Raw genomic sequence first — 22,636 nt, forward strand, 5'->3', positions numbered from 1 at the left:
GAAACCTGGCACCATACATACGGTAAAGCATGGTGGTGGCAGCATCATGCTGTGGGATGTTTTTCAGTGGCAGGGACTGGGAGACTAGTCAGGATCGAGGGGAAAGATGAACGGAGCAAAGTACATCAGGTCAGGACCTCAGACTGAGGCGAACGACCCTAAGCACACAGCGAAGACAACACAGGAGTGGCTTCAGAGCAAGTCTCTGAATGTCCTTGAGTAGCCCAGCCAGAGCCCGGACTTGAATGCGGTCGAACATCTCTGTAGAGGCCTGAAAATAGTGGTGCAGCGACACTCCTCACCTAACCTGACAGAACTTGAGAAGAATGGGAGAAACTCCCCAAATACAAGTGTGCCAAGCTTGTAGCGTCATACCCAAAAAGACTCGCTGTAATCACTGCCAACGGTGCTTCAACAAAGTACTGAGTAAAGGGTTTGAATACTTATGCAAATGTGAGATTTCAGTTTTGGATTTTTTATACATTTGCAAAAATGTTTAAACAGTTTTTGCTTCGTCATTATGGGGTATTGTGTGTAGATTGCTAAAACAAAGCAATTGAATAAGGCTGTAACGTAACAAATGTGGAAAAAGTCAAGGGGTCTGAATACTTTCCGAAATGCACTGTATATTAAAAATCCTTGCGTATCTTAATTCCCATAATTAACAAATAATATGCGTAATAATGTAGGCTGTTAATGCAAAGGATTATTACCTATAACCAGGATTGCCATTACAAAAATAATATTTTTGATAAGTAATTATTATTTTACCACACATTTATTGTGATTTACCCCCTAGCAACAGATGTGGAATACATACACACACACATTCATACACACACACTCAACCCCTTTTCCCCATAAACTACCATAAGCTCAGACGCTCAACAGTTGTTCCATCCCTGAGCCCAACTCAAGAAAGGACTTGTTTTACGAATGCATATACAGTTGCAGCTGTTTGAGAAGGCATACAAAATTTTGCAAAGAATTAGGAGATTCCATTAACTATTGTTAAGTCCTAGGTGATGGAGATCAGATACACTCCCTTCCTCTGAAACACACACACACGCTGGTCCCCCATTGTGACCAATTTCCAAGCAACTCTGTGCAATCAATTCCGATACCCCACCGGAATCCCCATCGGCTAGGTAAAAGGTCGTCAAAGGTTCAAATTAGCAGCTTTGAGAATTTCCTTGCATATTATCCTCTCCCATATCAGGGGGCTTTGACTTTGCAGGACCAACTCTGCCAGGCAGGCTCAGAATCTTGAGAGGCCGGTGCTGCTTTAGTAGGCGTCTGTGTGATGAACTTGGTTCTTCTTGAAGGCTGGTGATAATATCCATGCCATGATGAGCAGGTGAAGAAGAAATGCTGTGTTTCATATTCAATATGTTTCAGTCAACGCACATTTACTTGGGGCTTTATTTAATATGTTAAACTGAAGTGTTACAGATTCCGTGATACAAAGGTAAAGGTCATTTTTGATTGAGCCGACATATGCAGCATTTACCGTGAATGCTGTCTCTGCTAATGCGGGAACATAGCCTTTAAATTTCAAGCACGCTGTACAGCTGAACTTCCCCAATGCGGATTGAATAGAGCCCTGGAAGTCTACCAATAAAATATTATCATTAATTATATTGGAGTGTCTGTTGAACATGATCTATTCTCATATTATTTACCCATCATTAGTGTTCAGAGACAATTAGTGAAATACTTTGATAAAAATAAATCATAGAACGAAACATACTCCTGCAATAACACAAGTAAAAATATTTAATTGACTTTAATGTTTGTCAAAAGCTATTTTCCACACTCAGTTCCAATGAATGGCCTTGACATCACTGATCCATCCCTAACCAGTGTATGACCATCACTACCTCCATCTCCCCTGGCAACAGAGTCATTATCACATTACAGTGGCAATTCTATCTGAAACCATGTAAATACAATTAATAGACCTGTCAGCCTGGGGTGTTCAATGTGTGAACAAACATGGCTCTTTGAAATGTTAGTGGTTTACCCAAACTGTGCCATGGTAACAAGCGGATCGATTCATATGTTTATTTACAAATAATGGGCATCAATCAACTGTCACCATTACTTTAAATGAAAATGTTAGTTCTATGCATTTTAGTTCTATGGTTGAAAACACCAATCTTGGTGCATAGTGGTTTCATCAACACAAGAGGGTGACATTGTCTAGGGAAATTATATTCTGATCTGGGTTCAGTCAAAGGACAGTGAGTGAATGACAGGCCTGTGTCTAGATATTACCAGACAGACCTGGGTGCAGTTTGACCATGAGGGCCATTCTGTAGTGGATTTGTACTGCAGAGAATTCACCTATAAGTACATGGACTACTTTGTGCTTAGCTTTACGTACAGCCTGATAGCCATTATTCTTAAATTATTGCTCTAGAAATAAAGAAGAAGCATCCTTACACAAAAGTACAACATCAAAAAATAACAACGTTAATTCCTTCTTTGCATATTTTAGACTTCACTTTGATTTTGGCAACACATTTTGGCAGTCAACACTGAGTTACATTACATTCAGAAAAATAATTCGTCTCAAAAAAGAAGCTGAGAATTCAGTAAAGTTTTGATTATTGCCCTCCGAGTGGAATTCTGACCTCAAAACAGAACTCTAGCATCAAAAACATCCCAAACAAAATGGATGGCCTAGAGAGACATTTGGAGGCCCATAACATGGTTTTCTACTCTCTGCTTCCCGTAGGGACCTTGCAGCTCAACACTTCATACATGAAGCACCAAACACCAGAAACAACAACAACAAACCAGTGTCTAGTAGTCCTCCTAGATCTGTGGAAAACAAAAAACTAACAGTAAGGCACTTCAATGTAAATCATTCTGCTAGGTGCTTCTTACTAATCATTACAACATATTATATGACCAGCCTAATGTGTCTAATGTCTTCTGGGTAAAACAGGCACAACTGTAGTCATTGCATAGTTCCACAGAGGGTGCACTGTAACCATGTTCTCAATACAGTGGTGTAATGTACAGTAGATAGTTATTATCAAAGGCATATTTGAGTACTTTCCTACAGTTGTTAAACAGTAGAAATATACATTAACAGTACAGCTTATAGTTTTAACTACAATCAATCATTTGAAAAACCTAAATATAATCGTTAGTAAATATATATTTAAATCAATTTATGGACGTCATTCCAGTGTTTAAACAATTTTCTACATGTACATCTCCTTATATTCCTAGCAATATAAACATTCACATCATTGACAAAAAATATCCTGAATATCTCTTAAACACGAAATGAATGGACAGGCAAATCCTAATAAGTGTACAAAAAAATTCAATAAAAATAGAAAATGGACAAGTTAAAAACAAAATGTATTTTTCTTCCTTAGAGATCCACTTCTTAGTGAGTATTTGCTGCAATACATTTAAATCTTATTATCATAAATATCTTCATAAACCAAATGTGCCTGTATGGAAAACAATGTTGCATTTCTACCAATATTGATAGACTGACATTATGTTCTGTGCTATATGTGAAATGTTTACAAATCTCCTGACTAAGACGTTATCTCATTCAAGTTCAAAAGCACAAAAGTAATGCACAAACAAAAGTAATCAAAATAATGTATTATCGCTTCTGTCATATTGCGCTGAATAGACATGTTATAAAGGAAGTAGTGTGACTGTGTAACACAGCAACAATATATTAAACAACCATTTTTAGTTTTCACTTCGAGGGAATTGCATATTTTTTTTCAAATTTAAAGCAATAAGCTTATCAATCAGGGTTTTATAACTATTATAAGCCTGCCCTATACCATGATGACCTTACACAGGTATAGTATGTGTGAGATGTCGCTCCCTGACTCATTGTCATAAAAGTATTGATAAAATCAGAGCATGATCTATTAAAACAAACTATTAAAAAGTAATTTATAATCAATACACAAGAGAAACTGAACTAAATTCAGTGTGACGGCTTTCAGAACCCAATGATACCATATAATAAACAAAACAAAAAAAACAATGAAAAATGTAAAATGTGTAAACACCTGAAAACAAACTAACTAACTAACCAGCAGTTGGCTGAAGTTAGCTACTGACGGGAGACGTCTGAGGAGGCCTCAACACAACACAGAACAGGTTGAAGGGGTGGAGATAAAGGTGCAGGTGAGTGGAGTGGGCAGCAGTGAGTGCTAACAGCTCTGGTCGTTCTCTTCCATGCTTTTGCTGCCTGAGCAGCTGCTGTCCTTAGAAGCTCCGGGCGAGACAGAGGAAAGCAGGGGGTCTCCCCCTCCCACAGGGGACAAGTTGTCATCCATCAGGATGTCCATCAAGGCCCCCTTAGGATGACTGCCGTAAGGCCCCTGGTCACCTGAGACTCCCCTGTGGCCCTTGGTGTAGGGAGATGCTCCATCGTTGAGCTCCAAGATGGTGTACTGAACCTGGTCTGGAGTGCAGGCTGGGTGGTGTTGGTGCCGTGGGTGGACATGGTACAGATCCTGGTGGCAGTCTCCCAGGGCTGGCTCCTGCTTGATGCCTCGGGGTGAGAGCTCAGCTGAGCAGAGGGCAGATGTGTCTGTGGTCAGACCATGGGCACGAGCTTGCATCTCCAACTCCTGAACCCCATCAAGGGAGTGAGAAAGAGAAAGGAAAGAGAGTGTTATCAACATTGTCTGTCTGCATGCTGCATATCTGATACCATACAGAATATAGAAGAGCCTCATCTCAATTCAATCCTACATTTTGAAGGCATGGCTAGTTGCTCCTTATCTGTCCCAGTGCCCCACGGCCTACCATGCTGTACCTGTATCCGCAGCATCAGGTGTCTATTGGCATGCTCCAGCTTCTTCTGCCTGTTCTCCAGCTCTTTGGCCCTCTGCTGCTCCCTCTGTAGCTTCCTGATGTAATCCACTGACGCCTTGAGAATGGTGCCTTTGTTCCATCGCATATCCCTGAGGACCAGAGAGGGGCGAGGCAGGCCAGCAAAGTTTTATCAGCCTGAACTGTTAGCTTTCTAGGGTACACTGACAATGTTCTAACTCACACAATTCTCAAGGGTATGGATGCACTGAAAATAAACTGATGCATTGATCTATAATTATCGTAAACTCTAGCCTAGGGTCAATGTCTGACACATGATATATACAGTGGGGTCCGGAATTATTGGAACCTTTGATAAAGATGAGCAAAAAAGACTGTATAAAATAAATAATACAAATTCTGAGCTATGTTGTATGCTTAAAAAATGAAAAATTATATTATTTTATACTAATAGAATTGCACAGAGAAAGAGATATTATTTAACAAGTAATAAAAAAAGCTAAAAGATAGGGGTCAGCATTATTGGATCCCTTGTTTTCAATACTCCAGTACCCTCCCTTTGGAAGGATAACAATACTGAGCCTTTTTATAAAATGTTTTATGAGATTGGAGAACACTTTGGGAGAGATCTTAGACCATTTCACCATAAAGAATCTTTCCAGATCCTCGAAGGTCAAACCCGTGACCAAATACCTCTATTTTCATGTCATCTGACCATCTGCCTGGAGTTTGCTAAACATCTTTGGCACTTGGTTTGGAACCAGTGCTATGGTCATATGACACGAAAATAGAGGTATTTGGCCAGACACACCAGCGGTGGGTTTGGCCTTAGAAAGAACAATGCATATGTAGTAAAATACCTCATCACTACTGTAAAATATGGTGGTGGATCGTTGATGTTATGAGGCTATTTTGCTTCCACTGGTCCTGGGGTTCGTGTTAAGGTCAACGGCATTATGAACTTTGCCAAGTACCAGGACATGTTAGCCAAAAACCTGGTTGCCTCTGCCAGGAGGCTGAAACTTGGCTGCAAGTGAATATTCCAGCAAGTAAACATCAAAAACCACAAAGAAAAAAACAAAATCAACATTTTGCAATGGCCATCTCAGAACCATATTGAAAACCTGTGGTGTGAATTGAAGAGGGCAATCAATTAGCGCAGACAAAATATATCAAGGATCTGGAAAGATTCTGTATGGAGGAATGGTCTAAGATCCCTCCTAGTGTGTTCCCCAATCTCATAAAACATTTTAGAAAAAGGCTCATTGTCAATATCCTTACAAGGGGAGGGGTCAGCAGGTAGCCTAGTGGTTAGAGCTTTGGGCCAGTAACCGAAAGGTTGCTGGATTGAATCCCCGAGCTGGCAAGTTAAAAATCTGTTGTTCTGCCCCTGAGCAAGGCAGTTAACCCACTGTTCTCCGGGCACCGAAGACGTGGATGTCGATTATGGCAGCTCTGATTCAGAGTGGTTGGGTTAAATGCGGAAGACACATTTCAGTTGAATGTATTCAGGTGTATAACTGAATCCCTTTCCCTTACTGGAGCATTGAAAACAGGGGATCCAATCATTTTGACCCATATCTTTTTGAGATTTGTTTGAATTACTTGTTACACAAAATCTCGGTCTCTGAGCAATAGCATTATTATTAAATAATATAATTGTTCAAATTTTTGGAGTATACAATATAGCTCAGTATTTGTATTACTGATTTTATGTTATTCTTTTGCTCATCTTTATTAAGGGATCCAATCATTCCAGACTGCGCTGTATCTGGTAGAAAGACTTCAAATCCAAGTAAACATACGCAACTTACGGATCATTTGATTTTGGAATCATGGTCCCCAATTCTTTGATCCGGTCGTTGATGTTAAATCTCCGTCTTCTCTCAACTACAGGAAATAGGACGAGAAGAGAACAATAAGAAACAATCAATCATGCAAAATGTAATAATGAAAAGGTAATATCACCGCATATCTAAACAACCCACATGATATTACTAGATAGCTGATAATTACCGTATAACAAAACTCACTCAAATTATGGTTATCCTTCTTCTGTCGTTCCTTTGCCATTGCCCTGACCTCTGCTTCTGAAACAAAGCAGTTAGCATTAGGAATGGACAATGACTACAGATGTGGGATATTCATTTGATAACCCTGTTGCAGGAGAACAATGCAGGAAATGTAAAACTTGTAGTGTATTTGAGGTTTAAAATGTGTAATTTCCACTTTGAAATTTCAGATTTTATTTTACCTTACGAAAAATGTATCAACCCCTACAAAAACGTCCATTAATTATAATCCATATAATAATTCACATTTCTTGTTGCTGCAGCATTATTTTCAAACTGGATCAGTTTAAGATCCTTCATCTGTAGGACAATGGCAAAACATTGATGTTGACACACAACAAAACAGTTATGCCAGAAATGTTTAGTTAGTTTCGGGAAGAAAATAAATGAAACTATGCTGAGCACATTATAGGCTAAGCAATATGCACCCGTGTAACCTAACTCAAACTCACAGTTAGCTAAGGTAAATATGAATATGACTATGCAGACATACCTACAGGAAACCCTTCAGGCCTGTGATAGTTCTCAAACTTGCTACACGATCCAGACTTGTCCAGCATGTGCATGATGGCCGGAGATTGGGAAACTATTTGGCACATAAAATGTTCAATGCATTTCACTTTATTTTGAATGACAAAATAACAAAGTTTACAATAATCAAAAACAATATCAATGCAAAGCACATGCATAACATTTCCCTGACCCTTTCAAACATATTGCTCAGTCACAAAGGTCTGGAGAGTATGTTTGAATCTGGATGTTTTCCATGTAATGGGGTCATGCTCACCTGAGTATTCCCTTTTGATGTTGGGCAGGTTGGCAGGGCAGGAGTTGATGGCCAGGCCTGGGTGGGGCATGCTCTGGTTACCATAAATGTCTAAGAGGTTAGTGTTAACAGCGATCTGATGAGAAAAGATAACCACAGACAATAGTAATGTTAGCAGGGTCAAATATACCTGGCACATGTGGTGCTTGACACATGAGTAGTTAACCCTTTAAAAATGTGTTTACACAATGATCTGGAAGCAAACATTTGCTGTATTCGTAGACACATCTACTATGAATTGTCACATAGGCCTCCACCGGATAGGTGCAGTGAGATGTGTTGCTCTACAGGGTCAGCCATAGTAGTACTGCGCCCCTGGAGCAAATTAGGGTTAAGTGCCTTGCTCAAGGGCACATAGACAGATTTCCCCTTGTCAGCTCAGGTATTCAAACCAGCAGCCTTTCGGTTACTGGCCTCATGCAAGCAGACAGTAAATTAAGGTAATCATACCGTATTGGCCATCTGAAGCCCTGGGTCCATTAATCCAAGGATATCGTCGTTATAACTCGATTCCAGACTAATTATGTCATCAATGACATCATCCATCTATAATAAAAAAGCTAAAATTGAATTTGAGATAACATATTTTCTAACAGACAGTGATTCAGTTGAGGGTTAATCAACAGAAGATCACATTTCCTTATCAATGAATATGTATTATCCAACTCCATGGTGTTACTACCATTCATTACTCAAATACACATGGCTTTGAAGTAGAAGTAATTGAAAATTGGCAGATATTATGGTGTGGAAAGCACACTGAATTTACACACACTGCATTGTAGCTCGGCATCTATAGCCATGTTACGTTTTGCGTTACCTCTTTCTCACAGTTGATGTTGAGGGTGAGTAAGGCCATGGGGCTGTTGGGGGCACTGTTTCCCGGCCCCAGAGCCATGCCCTTGTGGTCAGAGGACTGGTTGGGGCAGGGCAGGGAGCCAAGCTTGCCCAGGTAGCGCTTCACCTGCTGCTGCTGGGCCTGCTGGATGTGGTACTTGGTGGGGTTCTCCAGGTGAGTCTGCACCTGGAGGAGGTAGGGAGAGATGGAGTGAAAGAGGGAGAGACATAAGTGAGAGTCAGAATCCTCAAACGCTGTTATGATGGGTTGATGATCATTGGTCATGTTGTAATTGTGCTGTGAACTCAAGAAACAGCTCTCATATCTCACTGAATATTATCTCACTAAATAAGCAAGAAACAGCCTTGAAAATGTTTCCATACATTTATAATAATAAAGAGAACTGGATTACTAATTAATATGAAAATAAAATACCTGTCAGCTCAACTAGTGATAGAGTCCTTGACTTGACCAGAGAAAGTCAAGTATGAATTGAAATGTTAGAAAGTATCAATATTACTAGCAAATCCCAAAGCAGTAAGCCGTAAGCTTATCTTTTCATTTATATTTTTTTCTGTGCTATCTCTTGATAGCTAAATAATCCCTAGATATAAATACATGTATTCACAATTCATGTCACACTTTCCATCTGAATAAATGTTATGTTTATTTTACCATACCCCAAAAGAAAAAGGGGGGAAAATAAAATATATTTCAATCAGCATAATACTGGACCTACTTGATAATGGTGGTATTCAAGCATCTCCAACATCTCCAGCACAATTTATATTCCAACTACAAATAAGAGATGCTTAAAACCTAATAATATTCCCTTTCAAAGTCTATGCAAGACCAGAGAGGCTGTCTTCTTCTTTCATCCGCTGCTTTCAACACTGATAATACAGAGAGGAACACCTCTAGTTCAGCTTATAAAAGGCAGAAATAAGGCATTAGCTACACATGTTAATAAGTCTAAGTGAGACACAATGAACCTTTTTAAAGATTGTTATGCTTTATGTAAAATATGAATTTATGCCTTTATGGTGCTAGTTTGACGTCAGAGTGGGAGTCTTACAAAGAGGCTCTTTCTACAACCAAGACCAGGTCACCCTGTCTACTGACACTTGCCCCAGGCCAGATAACTTCTCATCTACTCTTTAACCACATGCATGGCTGTTGCACACTGGCTGGTTACTCTGCTATTTTTGGATGATAGGCTCACTGAGCTAAAACTATTCTTGTAAACTACATGCTTCATAATATAGTAAAATATATACTGTTTTGTTTGTCTAAAAATCTTCATTGAAACAAAAAATCCATAAAATGATTACGTTGCTAAAGGGAGGCTACTTTATTCATTCTTTACTCAAACCTGAGAGAAAGCAGATTGTAATAAGATGTTTCTAAACATGAGATTTCAGCTACCTGTAACATTATCTCTAATATGAAGTTATTCCTGAATCCTAACAGGACAGTACATCACTGCATTCAAGGGTTCCAACAACAGCAAAGATAACCAACTGATAAATGACCAATTATAAACCAGTAATGGGAGAGAATTCCGTTTAGAATCGGTTGTACTGAAGCATGTGTGTTTATCCAACACGTGTGTAAATTGACTGTAGCCAAGCCTGGACAAACTCAGAATGACAGTTGATTTCACTGGTGAGGTGGTTAATGAGCTCAGGATAGCCAAGTGTGGATGACAGAGTCTGGTTATTTGGAAAGGCTTGAGGCAGATGGAGCTCCTCACAACCCCATTCACCTCCTGAACTCTTGGCTCAACAACGCAGCAACAGAACCAGATGGTCCCTCCCCCGGGCCCTTATTGGCTGAGGTTATTTAACCTTGCAAATAGTATCTACAGTAACAACTGACACCACACTAGCATCAATAGAGAATATCATACACTGTTCTACTATAACATGGTAATAAGCATTTACTGGTAGGCCTATTTGTTTTATGCAACAAAAATTTAAATGGTAATTCAATATATGTGTATTGCTCAATGTAAATTGGCATTCCCTATTTCTAGTCATTCCATAAGGAATGTATCCTAACTGGCAGGTCTATTAATAACTCTCTGAGGTATTTTGGAAATTCCCCTGGGGAGAGTCGAAAGTTATTTCAGGCATGTTGACCGTGTGATAACTGAAGGGGTCAAAGTTGGGAATGCATCCTGACCAATTAGGCAATAAAACCCTCTGGGCCAGCTTTAAATGTCCTTTAAATGCACTGTTCGTCAACAATGAGAGGTGGAGGAATTGTGTAGAATTAAAGGCATCCTAAACAAAGTGAACCGTTCATATAATATTTCTAAATGTCAGAGAGGTGTGAGCAATCCATGTGCTGTAAATGGGACACCAAATAATCATCCAACAATCCTAGACACGCAATTAGCCTCTGAGCTGTAATTGAGGAGTAAGTACTAGTTGCACTGTTTGTGTACATGGGTGTTTGATTATTCATTTAAAAATATATAAATAATTAGCATGTATGTTTTCTTAGAAAGCGCCACATGCTGAACAATCTGATAACAAGTCTCTTAACGTCTTAATATGCAATTACTATTACTACTAATATGACGGCCACATGCACGACCCCCGACAGTAATAACACATTTCATAATTGTACAGTACTGTGGAAAGGCAAATGTTGCTGCAAATCTGAAAACACAAGTTAGAATCCATTGACACAATATGTGTTCTGTATATTTCAGAGTTGTACATCTTTCTACTTTCTCACACCAGTCCGACATCCATTTCCATCAGAGAATACCAAGGCATACTTCCAGCCAATCTGCCTCAGTATTTTCTTGACCTGGTCAAATTCCTTCTGCTAATATTGAACATGGAAGGTGTGTAAATACTGCTTTTGTTATGATGAATTGCTTTGAATCGATAGCGACATCTATGTACCAGGGTGTTATTGAGACAACGGAACAAGATCAGCAATTATTTGTTATTTTTTACATGAATTGATTGACATTTAAATTGAAATAATAACATGGATTATAACACTGGATTACCTCAATATAGTGAGCCAAGAAGCACACAAAAAATCTATACTACTTGTACATTATATAAAATAAGCATTAGATTTGGCCAGAATACAGAATGCAGGCTTTGTCGAATTGATTTCACTCAATACAGATTGAACTTTATGCCTCTAGTAACTGAACTAGAAGTTCTTCCAAACCACACTACATGTTCTTTGCCTTACGGTTCTCATTTGGTGTTTATAACTTCCATGAGAGAAACGCTAGGAACTAGTGTGAAGTCAGAAGATACATGGCTTTAATTTAGTCTTAGCTCAAACTTGATTAATGGGATATTCCTAGGATAAAAGAAACAATGAATAATCTGACTTCCAAAATAAGACAGGCCAACACAGTCCTGAGGCAACAAGCAACTCCTCCTCGATAAAGTCAATTACTATTTTTTTAGCTAGATTTTTTTAGCCCATTGATTTTGTTGTAATGTTTTAGTCACTCCAATATCACATGAATACACAATACCCAATGCTGAGTAAAAAGTTTGGGAACCCCTGATCTAATCCATGAGAGTAAACCTAATGCAATTTTTCCTGATCTATTAATTTCATTATATTATGAAATCTTACAATGTCTAATGTCTCAAAGGTTCAATAATTGTATTTGATGTATTTCTCAAGTTTAACTAAACTGTTTCTTTGTGGCTAAACCAAGGTGACCATCTGTAAACTAGTAAATACAAAAATTACAGTATGTGACACCCATGGATAATTACAGATGTAGGATCTTAAATTGATCACTCCTTTGTTTCTTATAATTTTCCTGAACAGCAGGAAATGCAAACTTGTTGTGTTTGAGGTTTAAAAATGCTTCTAAAGTTTGTAATTTCCACTTTAAAATGTCAAACTTGATTTGCCCTAACGAAAAATGTATCAATCCCTACAAAAAATGTCCATTAATTATAACCCACATTATAATTCAAATTTCTTGTTGCTGCAGGATTATTTTCCTGCTGTAGCAAGCTGGCTCAAATTAAGATCCTACATCTGTACATAATGTTTAATTAATGCATACTTTTGATGCAGCATGATCCAAAAGAACACATCCTGTCATTTTCAGAGCTGAATACTATGCACAGAATGAGGAGGAAGGGAAGCGCTACTAAGGTACACAATAGAACATTTTGGTAGATAGAAGGTGCTCTTTGGTAAAAGGGGTAAATTGGTCATCAAAAAGAAAGGAGGACCAAGGCACTTTTCATATAATTGATAAAAATGCCTTTATTAGTATGGCATGTTCAATAGAAACAAAGTTGTTTTTAAACCGATGCGTTTCGGCTGCATGGCCTTCGTCAGGGAGTACAAAAACAACAAACAAAAAAGGAATACAAGGTCCTCTTTTAAACAGCTTATCAATTAGCCCTAATTGGAAGAGGGGGTGGTTACACAATTGATTGGACACACCTAGTAAGCAATACTATACACATTGAAATACTGTAGCTATGTTATCATAAAAATACAACTCCAAACTAGAAGTATCAGAACACTAAAAGGTAGTTCTAACCTTTAATATGACTGGGAGAAGTGTCAAGAATAAGAAAGCTATATATTCCATAGTACACTAGAACACAGAAAAACATGAACAACAGTCTAACCATAGCTGAGGGCAATAGAGCAAAATGTCCACTAGATGACAGCAAATGGACCCATCACGACCCTACAGGAAGGGTGAGAAATCCATATCTTTATTTAAACCAGGGTATTTAGTGGCCTGTAGTTTGTAAATCCCAAAACCTTCCCTTTGGTTTAACTGTTTAAGACGGTCCCCTTTTCTAATAGAGGCTGGAATATGATCAATACCCATAGCTTGTAGGGAGGCAGGGTTGCCATGGTGTAGGGACTTGTAGTGCCTTGCCATGGGGTAGTCTTCATTACCTACCCGTATGGCGTACTTGTGTTCCGCTATTATATGAAGAGTGCCTTGGTCCTCCTTTCTTTTTGATGACTATGCACAGTGCTTTATTCTTCTCATAATACTGTCACAACTTCCGCCGAAGTCGGTTCCTCTCCTTGTTCAGGCGGCGTTCGGCGGTCGACGTCGCCGGTCTTCTAGCCATCACCGATCCACCTTTCATTTTCCATTTGTTTTGTCTTGTCTTCCCGGCACACCTGGTTCACATCTCCTACTAATTAACATGTGTATTTAACCCTCTGTTCCCTCCATGTCTGTGTGGGGTATTGTTTATTGTTAGGGTTGGCACGCTTCCGGCTGGTTTGCGCCGGGTTTTGTTTTACCCGTGCTTTGTGGCAGCCGGTACTTTATACTTGCGTTCTGTACTTTTGCTGCCTCACTTGTTCTGTGGGCATTTGTTTTGTGACGCGGTTGCGTTCTGTATTATGATTGCCTTAGTAAAGTACTTTGTCCATTCATCTCTCCTCTCCTGCGCCTGACTTCCATGCACAAGCTACACCCACCGCTGACAAATACGCTAAATTCCTTTTCACTAAATCTAGAAATCATGTTGAACCCTTTTAGGAAATTATCTTAAATAAATTTCAAAGCTAGTGTTTTCCCCTTATGCCATGGAATGAAAGCAGTGGGGCTAATTACGAGCATTCTTCACTGAATTAGAGTTAGGGTGTGTGGTAAGACTGCTTGCCTTTGTCCTGATCCCCAAACTGATCCCGTACATATTCCTCCAAAGGTCAGTGGTCACTTGGTTAATTAAGGGCCGAATCTGTCTTTAGACAAACTCATCTGAGCTTAATGTTTTCACCTTTAAGGTCCAGCAGCCCTGCCTGGTACCCCTAAGCTAATTTTGTGTAGCTTTGCGTGTGGACTGCGCTAATCTAGTCACAGACAGGCGAGCAGGTAAACCCTGCTCTACAGTGCTTAGTGCTAGACAGGAACAGGCCTTTCATTTGGGGGAATTTCAGTCAATGAAGAATGCCCGTAAGCTCCAAACCTGAATCACAGAAATGTCTTCCAGCTTGTCGTATTGTACTCTTTTATGGGGTTATCCTAAACCTTTCAAAGAGCTAACGATTTTACAGAGTATAGGATAAGTAATGTTTATGCTGTATGGGGAGGGCAATGGTTTCAATGGTTGGACCCATGCCACACATGTTCAGTATGATGACAAGAGGGGGGGCACTATTTATACTACTATCCTACTACTTTATACTATATGGAATGGAATTTTACATAATGTAATTAAGACTTTAACTTTTTTTTTAAATCCACAATTTGTTACGTTACAGCCTTATTCTAAAATTGATTAAATAAAACATGTTCCTCATGAATCTACTCACAATAACCAATAATGAATTTTGTTTTTTGCACAGGTGCATCCTGGTTCCATTAATCATCCTTGAGATGGTTCTACAACTTGATTGAAGTCCACCTGTGGTACATTTAATTGATTGGACATGATTTGGAAAGGCACACACCTGTCTATATGAGGTCCCACAGTTGACAGTGCATGTCAGAGCAAAAACCAAGACATGAGGTTGAAGTAATTGTCCACAGAGCTCCGAGACTGGATTGTGTCAAGGCACAGGTCTGGGGTAGGGTATCATAAATGTTCTGCAGCATTGAAGGTCCCCAAGAACACAGTGGCCTCCATCAATCTTAAATGGAAGAAGTTTGGAATCACCCAGACCTTTCCTAGAGCTGGCCGCCTCGCCAAACTGAGCAATCGGGGGAGAAGGGCCTTGGTCAGCAAGGTGACCAAGAACCCCAAGGTCACTCTGACAGAGCTCCAGAGTTCCTCTGTGGAGATGGTTGTCCTTCTGGAAGTTTATCCCATCTCTGCAACACTCCACCAATCAGGCCTTTTTGGTAGAGTGGCCAGACGGAAGCCACTCCTCAGAAAAAGGCACATGACAGCCCGCTTGGAGTTTGCCAAAAGGCACCTAAAGACTCTCAGACCATGATAAACAAGATCTTCTGGTCTGATGAAACCAAGATTAGACTATTTGGTCTGAATGCCAAGCGTCACGTCTGGAGGAAACCTGTCACCATACCTACGGAAAAGCATGGTGGTGACAGCATTATGCTGTGGAGATGTTTTTCAGGGGCAGGGACTGGGAGACTATGCAGGATCAAGGGAAAGATGATGGAGAAAAGTACAGAGAGATCCTTGATGAAAACCTGCTCCAGAGCGCTCAGGACCTCAGACTGGGGCAAAGGTTCGCCTTCCAACAGGACAACGACCCTAAGCACACAGCCGAGACAACGCAGGAGTGGCTTCGGGACAAGTCTCTTAATGTCCTCGAGTGGGCCGGACTTGAATCCAATTGAACATCTCTGGAGAGACCTGAAAATAGCTGTGCAGCAATGCTCCCTATCCAACCTGACAGAGCTTGAGAGGATCTGCAGAGACAAATGGAATAAGCCTGTAATGTACTGTATCAAAGTGTGGGAAAAGTAAAGGCGTCTGAATACTTTCCCGAATGCACTGTAAATATATAATCTGTGTCATATTTCCACAAAAGCTATCAATCAATACAATATTAAACATATTTGCTATAATGAAATATTACATTGATATAGAACACTTGCACACATACAACCTACTTTGCCATCTGGACAACCCAGATGGCAAATTCCTACCAGCGTAAACTTCAATCACAACAATCACACGAATTGCAGTAAAACATGGACTAGGGCTTTTCTACTGCTAAATTACTACAATACTTCTAGTAAATCTGCAGTGAATCTATATGTTCAGAGGGTTCAGAAATAAACAAGTCCTAAAGCAGTCATAATCAGAATTATAAATGACTCAGTCTCGCCTGATCTCCTTAAAATTATGTTGTGCCCCAGAAAAGTGTGAAAATGTAAAAAATAATGCATACATTGTAAAAACATACCCTCGCTGTTTTCTGAATGGGTGGCAGTATGCTCTTAAGAAATGCTTGTCAGGCAGTTCATGCTATGAAACTACCACATCCTGTATCATTGTGTCATAAAACGGTATCATTGTGTTATTATCTTTATTGTTATGATTCATATTCTCATCATTTTCTTAAGAAATGAAAACATTACATTTTTTCCAGTGATAACAATCAATTAGAATGTTGCAGTGACAATGTTGGAGACAACAGGAAAATTGTCATATTCAAAGGAAAATGCAAAGGAGAAATATCTATCCAGTCATGCTTTAGATACAGTGAGGGGAAAAAAGTATTTGATCCCCTGCTGATTTTGTACGTTTGCCCACTGACAAAGAAATGATCAGTCTATAATTTTAATGGTAGGTTTATTTGAACAGTGAGAGGCAGAATAACAACAAAAAAATCCAGAAAAACGCATGTCAAAAATGTTATCAATTTATTTGCATTGTAATGAAGTATTTGACCCCTTCTAAATCAGAAAGATTTCTGGCTCCCAGGTGTCTTTTATACAGGTAACAAGCTGAGATTAGGAGCACACTCTTAAAGGGAGTGCTCCTAGTCTCAGCTTGTTACCTGTATAAAAGACACCTGTCCACAGAAGCAATCAATCAATCAGATTCCAAACTCTCCACCATGGCCAAGACCAAAGAGCTTTCCAAGGATGTCAGGGACAAGATTGTAGACCTACACAAGGCTGGCATGGGCTACAAGACCATCGCCAAGCAGCTTGGCGAGAAGGTGACAACAGTTGGTGCGATTGTTCGCAAATGGAAGAAACACAAAAGAGACGATCTCCCTCGGCCTGGGGCTCCATGCAAGATCTCACCTCGTGGAGTTGCAATGATCATGAGAACGGTGAGGAATCAGCCCATAACTACACGGGAGGATCTTGTCAATGATCTCAAGGCAGCTGGGACCATAGTCACCAAGAAAACAATTGGTAACACACTATGCCGTGAAGCACTGAAATCCTGCAGCGCCCGCAAGGTCCCCCTGCTCAAGAAAGCACATATACATGCCCGTCTGAAGTTTGCCAATGAACATCTGAATGATTCATAGGACAACTGGGTGAAAGTGTTGTGGTGAGATGAGACCAAAATGGAGCTCTTTGGCATCAACTCGCCGTGTTTGGAGGAGGAGGAGGAATGCTGCCTATGACCCCAAGAACACCATCCCCACTGTCAAACATGGAGGTGGAAACATTATGCTTTGGGGGTGTTTTTCTGCTAAGGGGACAGGACAACTTCACAACATCAAAGGGACGATGGACGGGGCCGCCAACGATGGACATGTACCGTCAAATCTTGGGCGAGAACCTCCTTCCCTCAGCCAGGGCATTGAAAATGGGTCGTGGATGGGTATTCCAGCATGACAATGACCAAAACACACGGCCAAGGCAACAAAGGAGTGGCTCAAGAAGAAGCACATTAAGGTCCTGGAGTGGCCTAGCCAGTCTCCAGACCTTAATCCCATAGAAAATCTGTGGAGGGAGCTGAAGGTTCGAGTTGCCAAACATCAGCCTCAAAACCTTAATGACTTGGAGAAGATCTGAAAAGAGGAGTGGGACAAAATCCCTCCTGAGATGTGTGCAAATCTGGTGGCCAACTACAAGAAATGTCTGACCTCTGTGATTGCCAACAAGGGTTTTGCCACCAAGTACTAAGTCATGTTTTGCAGAGGGTTCAAATACTTATTTCCCTCATTAAAATGCAAATAACTTTTCTCACATGCGTTTCTCTGGATTTTGTTGTTGTTATTCTGTCTCTCACTGTTCAAATAAACCTACCATTAAAATGATAGACTGATCATTTTTTTTGTCAGTGGGCAAACGTACAAAATCAGCAGGGGATCAAATGCTTTTTTCCCTCACTGTATGAAGTTTTGGATACACTTCAACATTTAATCTTTACCTTTTTAAAAAAAATATTTGTTTATATTTAGTTATACTTTTTCTAAAGAAGGACAAACAAATGTAAAGGATTTTTTTTAAACTTACCAAATGGTCTTTGTTTTTCTGGGTGTACTATAGTATAGTAGTGTGTTGTGGTAGTTATCAATCTGTCTACCCTAGCTTTCAGAAAATTTGCAACAGTCTCTAGTCACCCAGAGCAGATTAACAATGAATCAAAGCTATGAAAAGATATGAATGTAGCTCCACAAATAGGATTAAAGATGGCTAAATCCAAATGGATGGAAGCACAGCATGCATTAAAGAGGAATTCTCTCAGGTAATTCTCTCATATGCGTTTTAAAACACTTCTCACCTCCACGTGTTTTACACCGTATCATAGTAAACCGTGCTTGCTCTACTGTCCAGAAGTTGCCAATATAGAGTCATCCAACCCACAGTAACTTCTTAAAACAACATCTGAGTGTGAATGCCTGCATCTAGAGGTGATAGTGAGACCTCTGGAATTGTGTGAGGAGTGGCATGTTTGGAAGACCACAGTGAAGCAGCCAGCCAGAGAGGGGGTGTGTCATCTGTGTCATCAGGTATGAGAACTGTGGACAATACTTATTGCTTACCTTCAGCACCTCCATTGGCAGCTGGGATGTGGGGGGGAGGCTGGGGGGTGCGCTGACGTTGATGGCCGGGGTCTGGGTGTGGATGTGGCCGTCGGTGGTCTGGTGGTGCAGCGAGGTGGAGGAGGCCTGACGTCTCTGCTGCTCCCGCCTCTCCTGCTCCTGGAGCTGCTCTCGCATCAACTGCTGCCGCAGCAGGATTCGTGATGTCATGGCGGAAGAGCCCAACGGGGGCTTGGAAGACGAGCATTGCTGGTCTAACGGATTACTGCAGAATTGAGAGACAAACACCAGGCAGGGCATCAGGAGAGAGGAGGAGGGGGTGGGGTGGGGTTAGGGAGGTGAGAGTGAGCGTTAAGGAGTGAACGAGAGGTCAGGGAAAAGAGAGAGGCATTAGAGCATTAGGATCTACAGTACTGGAATCAGGAAGACGCCACATCACAGTGAGAAAACCTAAAGATTTCTTCTAAATGTCTCCTGCTGGTCTGCTGCAGAATACTGAACACCATCACTGAGGCGGAATCTTAACCCTAACACATCTCCTTCTAGTCTTGTCTGTATAGTGTTTAAATGTAGCCAACATCCCATACTTGGATCAAAACAATGACTCAGAAAGGGGAACTTTTCTTCACTCAGTTTCAGTTCTCCCTATGTTCTCAAATGTAGACACTTGCTGTTTTCCCAGACAGAATCCTGCTGTAGGCCTAAAATATACAGGGTGTGCTGGAGCAGATGAAGCTGTCTGGATGAATCCTTCCCTGAGTGAGTGATTTGATAAAAAAAACTCAGCAAAACGTCTTACCAATCAAGCTGTGCAGTAATCGGACTAATTAGCCAGTCTGGTCAAACGCAACCTTGGTCTACAGCCATCCCTCTGCACTGAGTTTTCCCTTTATTTTATAGAAGCTCATGTCAACCCTCTCATAAAATAAAAAAGTGATCTTACGCATCACATTTCTGACAACTGAGATGCATTAAAGATAGGTCTACACACTTTATGTAACGTTTTTTATTGTAATCATACGAACACAACATTTTAGGCCCCAAAATTTCCATAAACTTGAAGAAGCCTGACACCAAATGCCATTTTCCACACTTTAACCACAATGATAGGGGTTAATATACATCTCTGAGGTCTAGAACATGGAGGAAATTCAGTCGGTGCCTTTTCCCCATTTTTACAAACTGATTATGGCTTGTCTGGAGCAAGTGAATCATCTATTTTGACACACATTGGTTGGGAGACCTGACTTACACAAGACCAAAATGCTTCCTGTGGTGGATCCAAAATCATTTTCATCCTCACTTTACATTTTGGAATCTCCAGATAATATCGATCTGTTGTGTTTCTGTGGCCCTTCATTAAGTTCATTTGTAGGACTTCCCTCAACATGCATTCAAGAGACACAAAGATCTGCAAATGTTGATTCTCAACATATACTTGTGGTATTTACAAAATGCATCCGACAAAGGTTTCATAACCAGTATACCCTTGTGTATATGGTATACCTCTATCATCTTACATAGGAGAATAAGCAGAACTGTATTGAGGCAGACTCAAGATTACAACCATTGACCACTGTGTGTGTAGGTTCTGCCCTCACTAACACATTGACCGGCTGCCAGATGGCTTTTTGCCCAGTTGTTCCTAAGCAGAATACTGAAACCCATAAAAAGACCTTTTGTCTGGTTCAACTTTCCACTATTGTGTGTGTGCACACCTCCTCTCTGTAAATATGTATCAGGAAACACAATGGCTGCACAGTCTTGCATGGCCACACCCCCTGGACGAAAGGTTTTTAATGTAGAGAGAGAGCCCCTGACTGAAGGTGGTTCAATGGCTTAGGAGAGGAGGCTGCAGCCCACCCTCACACACCTTAATGACCTGCTGGATAAAGAATGGCTTGGCCTAGTGGGAGAGCCATCAATCTTGCTTCACAATGAACAATGGCACAATAACAGCTCAATAACAATACTAATACCTATAAAAAACAAATAGTGATAATGACAACACAATAAACAATACATGTTATATCATATCTATGTGCTTTGTATTCTGTCGATAAACATCATAACAATGCTTTTAGACAAAACATTTAAATAAGTATTTCTCTAGTCAACTTTTAATCATCCTTCAATCTTGGCTGAATTTCAACATCTACATATCTGTATAATTACATATGAGTTCCAAACAAAAGGATAATGCACCAAAGCTTTAAATGCATTCTGGCTATAGTACTTAGCCCAAATTGCACATACATTTCTTGAAATCCAAAATCAAAACACTGCATTGGCAAGTAAAACTCTGAGCAGTAAACAAACCGCAACCTAAAGTTACTGCCTAGAGAGAGTGCTATTAATAGCCATATAGATGTATTGTATTTATAGTCACTCTTTCTAACACACGCACATTCAACTCTCAAATATAAACACACATGCATGCACACATAGCAGCATGGAGGTGCAGCTACTCACAGGTGGTTAGTGTAAAAGGAGCAGGGTCTGTGCACTTGGGCTCCCAAGGCCTCCATGTTTGTTCGTTTTTCCTGAAGGTGCATCAGACAGCTGTCCTTGGAGAGCAGTGAAAGTCATGTTGCCAATGCAGCCCTGTAAGTGTGTCACAAGGGGGAGGCTCCAGGGCCAGGCCTGGGAACTCCAATCCCTACATAGAGCTACCCAGGGAGGAACAGCCCCGTCCGGTCAACACCAATCCACACACACAGAGAGAGAGAGAGAGAGAGAGAGAGAGAGAGAGAGAGAGAGAGAGAGAGAGAGAGAGAGAGAGAGAGAGAGAGAGAGAGAGAGAGAGAGAGAGAGAGAGAGAGAGAGAGAGAGAGAGAGAGAGAGAGAGAGAGAGAGAGAGAGAGAGCACGGGAGCACGGGAGCACGGGAGCAGTGCTGTGTTGTCTGTTCAAGACATGATCTATCAAACAGGAGGTGCTGTACACTAACTGAGCTACTTAGATTCCTTACTGCATCAACATCAAGATCCTCAGACCGGAAAGATTGACCCTGGTCAAACAATGAGTAGCCATGTGTGCAGAAGGACAGAAGTAAATACAAGGAGTTATCCTGACCCCGCCCCTTTCCCCCACCATAAGGTACACTTCTTCCTCTGGGCTCACCTTCACAATCACCTTCTGAGACAGGGAGACTGTGTAGTGCTGTTCCTGACAGCACTACACAGTCTCCCTGCTGGAGGTGGAGTTTGAGCAGCACAATTGCACACTGTTCTGCTCAGAACCTTGACCTACCCAATCAACCCCCTCTGCTCAGAACACTGCTGCCTGGTGCCGAGAGCATATACAGTTGAAGTCGGAAATTTACATACACTTAGGTTGGAGTCATTAAAACTTGTTTTTCAACCACTCCACAAATTTCTTGTTAGCAAACTATAGTTTTGGCAAGTCAGTTAGGACCTCTACTTTGCGCATGACACAAGTAATTTTTCCAACAATTGTTTACAGACAGATTATTTCACTTATAATTCACTGTATCACAATTCCAGTGGAAGTTTACATACACTAAGTTGACTGTGCCTCTAAAATTCTTGGAAAATTCCAGAAAATGATGTCATGGCTTTAGAAGCTTCTGATAGCCCAATTGACATAATTTGAGTCAATTGGAGGCGTACCTGTGGATGTATTTCAAGGCCTA

At 40.6% G+C, this 22,636-nt stretch overlaps 1 protein-coding gene across 4 annotated transcripts in view; it reads right to left on the reverse strand.

Annotated features, from left to right (window-relative positions):
* Positions 1-1,761: 1,761 nt before the first annotated feature.
* The window catches only part of LOC109908128 (microphthalmia-associated transcription factor), a 32,446-nt gene continuing 11,571 nt past the window's right edge, over positions 1,762-22,636 (reverse strand). Inside the window, exons 1-10 of one of the 4 annotated variants that reach the window (XM_020506631.2) lie at positions 21,455-21,605; positions 18,983-19,247; positions 8,549-8,752; positions 8,179-8,274; positions 7,690-7,804; positions 7,396-7,488; positions 6,864-6,920; positions 6,645-6,720; positions 4,814-4,961; positions 1,762-4,625 (exon numbers count right to left, since the gene is read on the reverse strand). In XM_020506631.2, coding sequence (XP_020362220.1) covers positions 4,203-4,625; positions 4,814-4,961; positions 6,645-6,720; positions 6,864-6,920; positions 7,396-7,488; positions 7,690-7,804; positions 8,179-8,274; positions 8,549-8,752; positions 18,983-19,247; positions 21,455-21,537 — 1,560 coding nt within the window. In that variant the 5' untranslated portion in view covers positions 21,538-21,605 and the 3' untranslated portion in view covers positions 1,762-4,202. Of the gene's footprint in view, positions 4,626-4,803; positions 4,962-6,644; positions 6,721-6,863; positions 6,921-7,395; positions 7,489-7,689; positions 7,805-8,178; positions 8,275-8,548; positions 8,753-18,982; positions 19,248-21,454; positions 21,606-22,636 lie in introns of those variants that run through there. The other 3 variants (XM_020506628.2, XM_020506630.2, XM_031794390.1) reach the window with 3 other exon arrangements.

The sequence above is a fragment of the Oncorhynchus kisutch genome, linkage group LG17, assembly GCF_002021735.2.
Source record: "Oncorhynchus kisutch isolate 150728-3 linkage group LG17, Okis_V2, whole genome shotgun sequence".
NCBI lineage: Eukaryota > Metazoa > Chordata > Actinopteri > Salmoniformes > Salmonidae > Oncorhynchus > Oncorhynchus kisutch.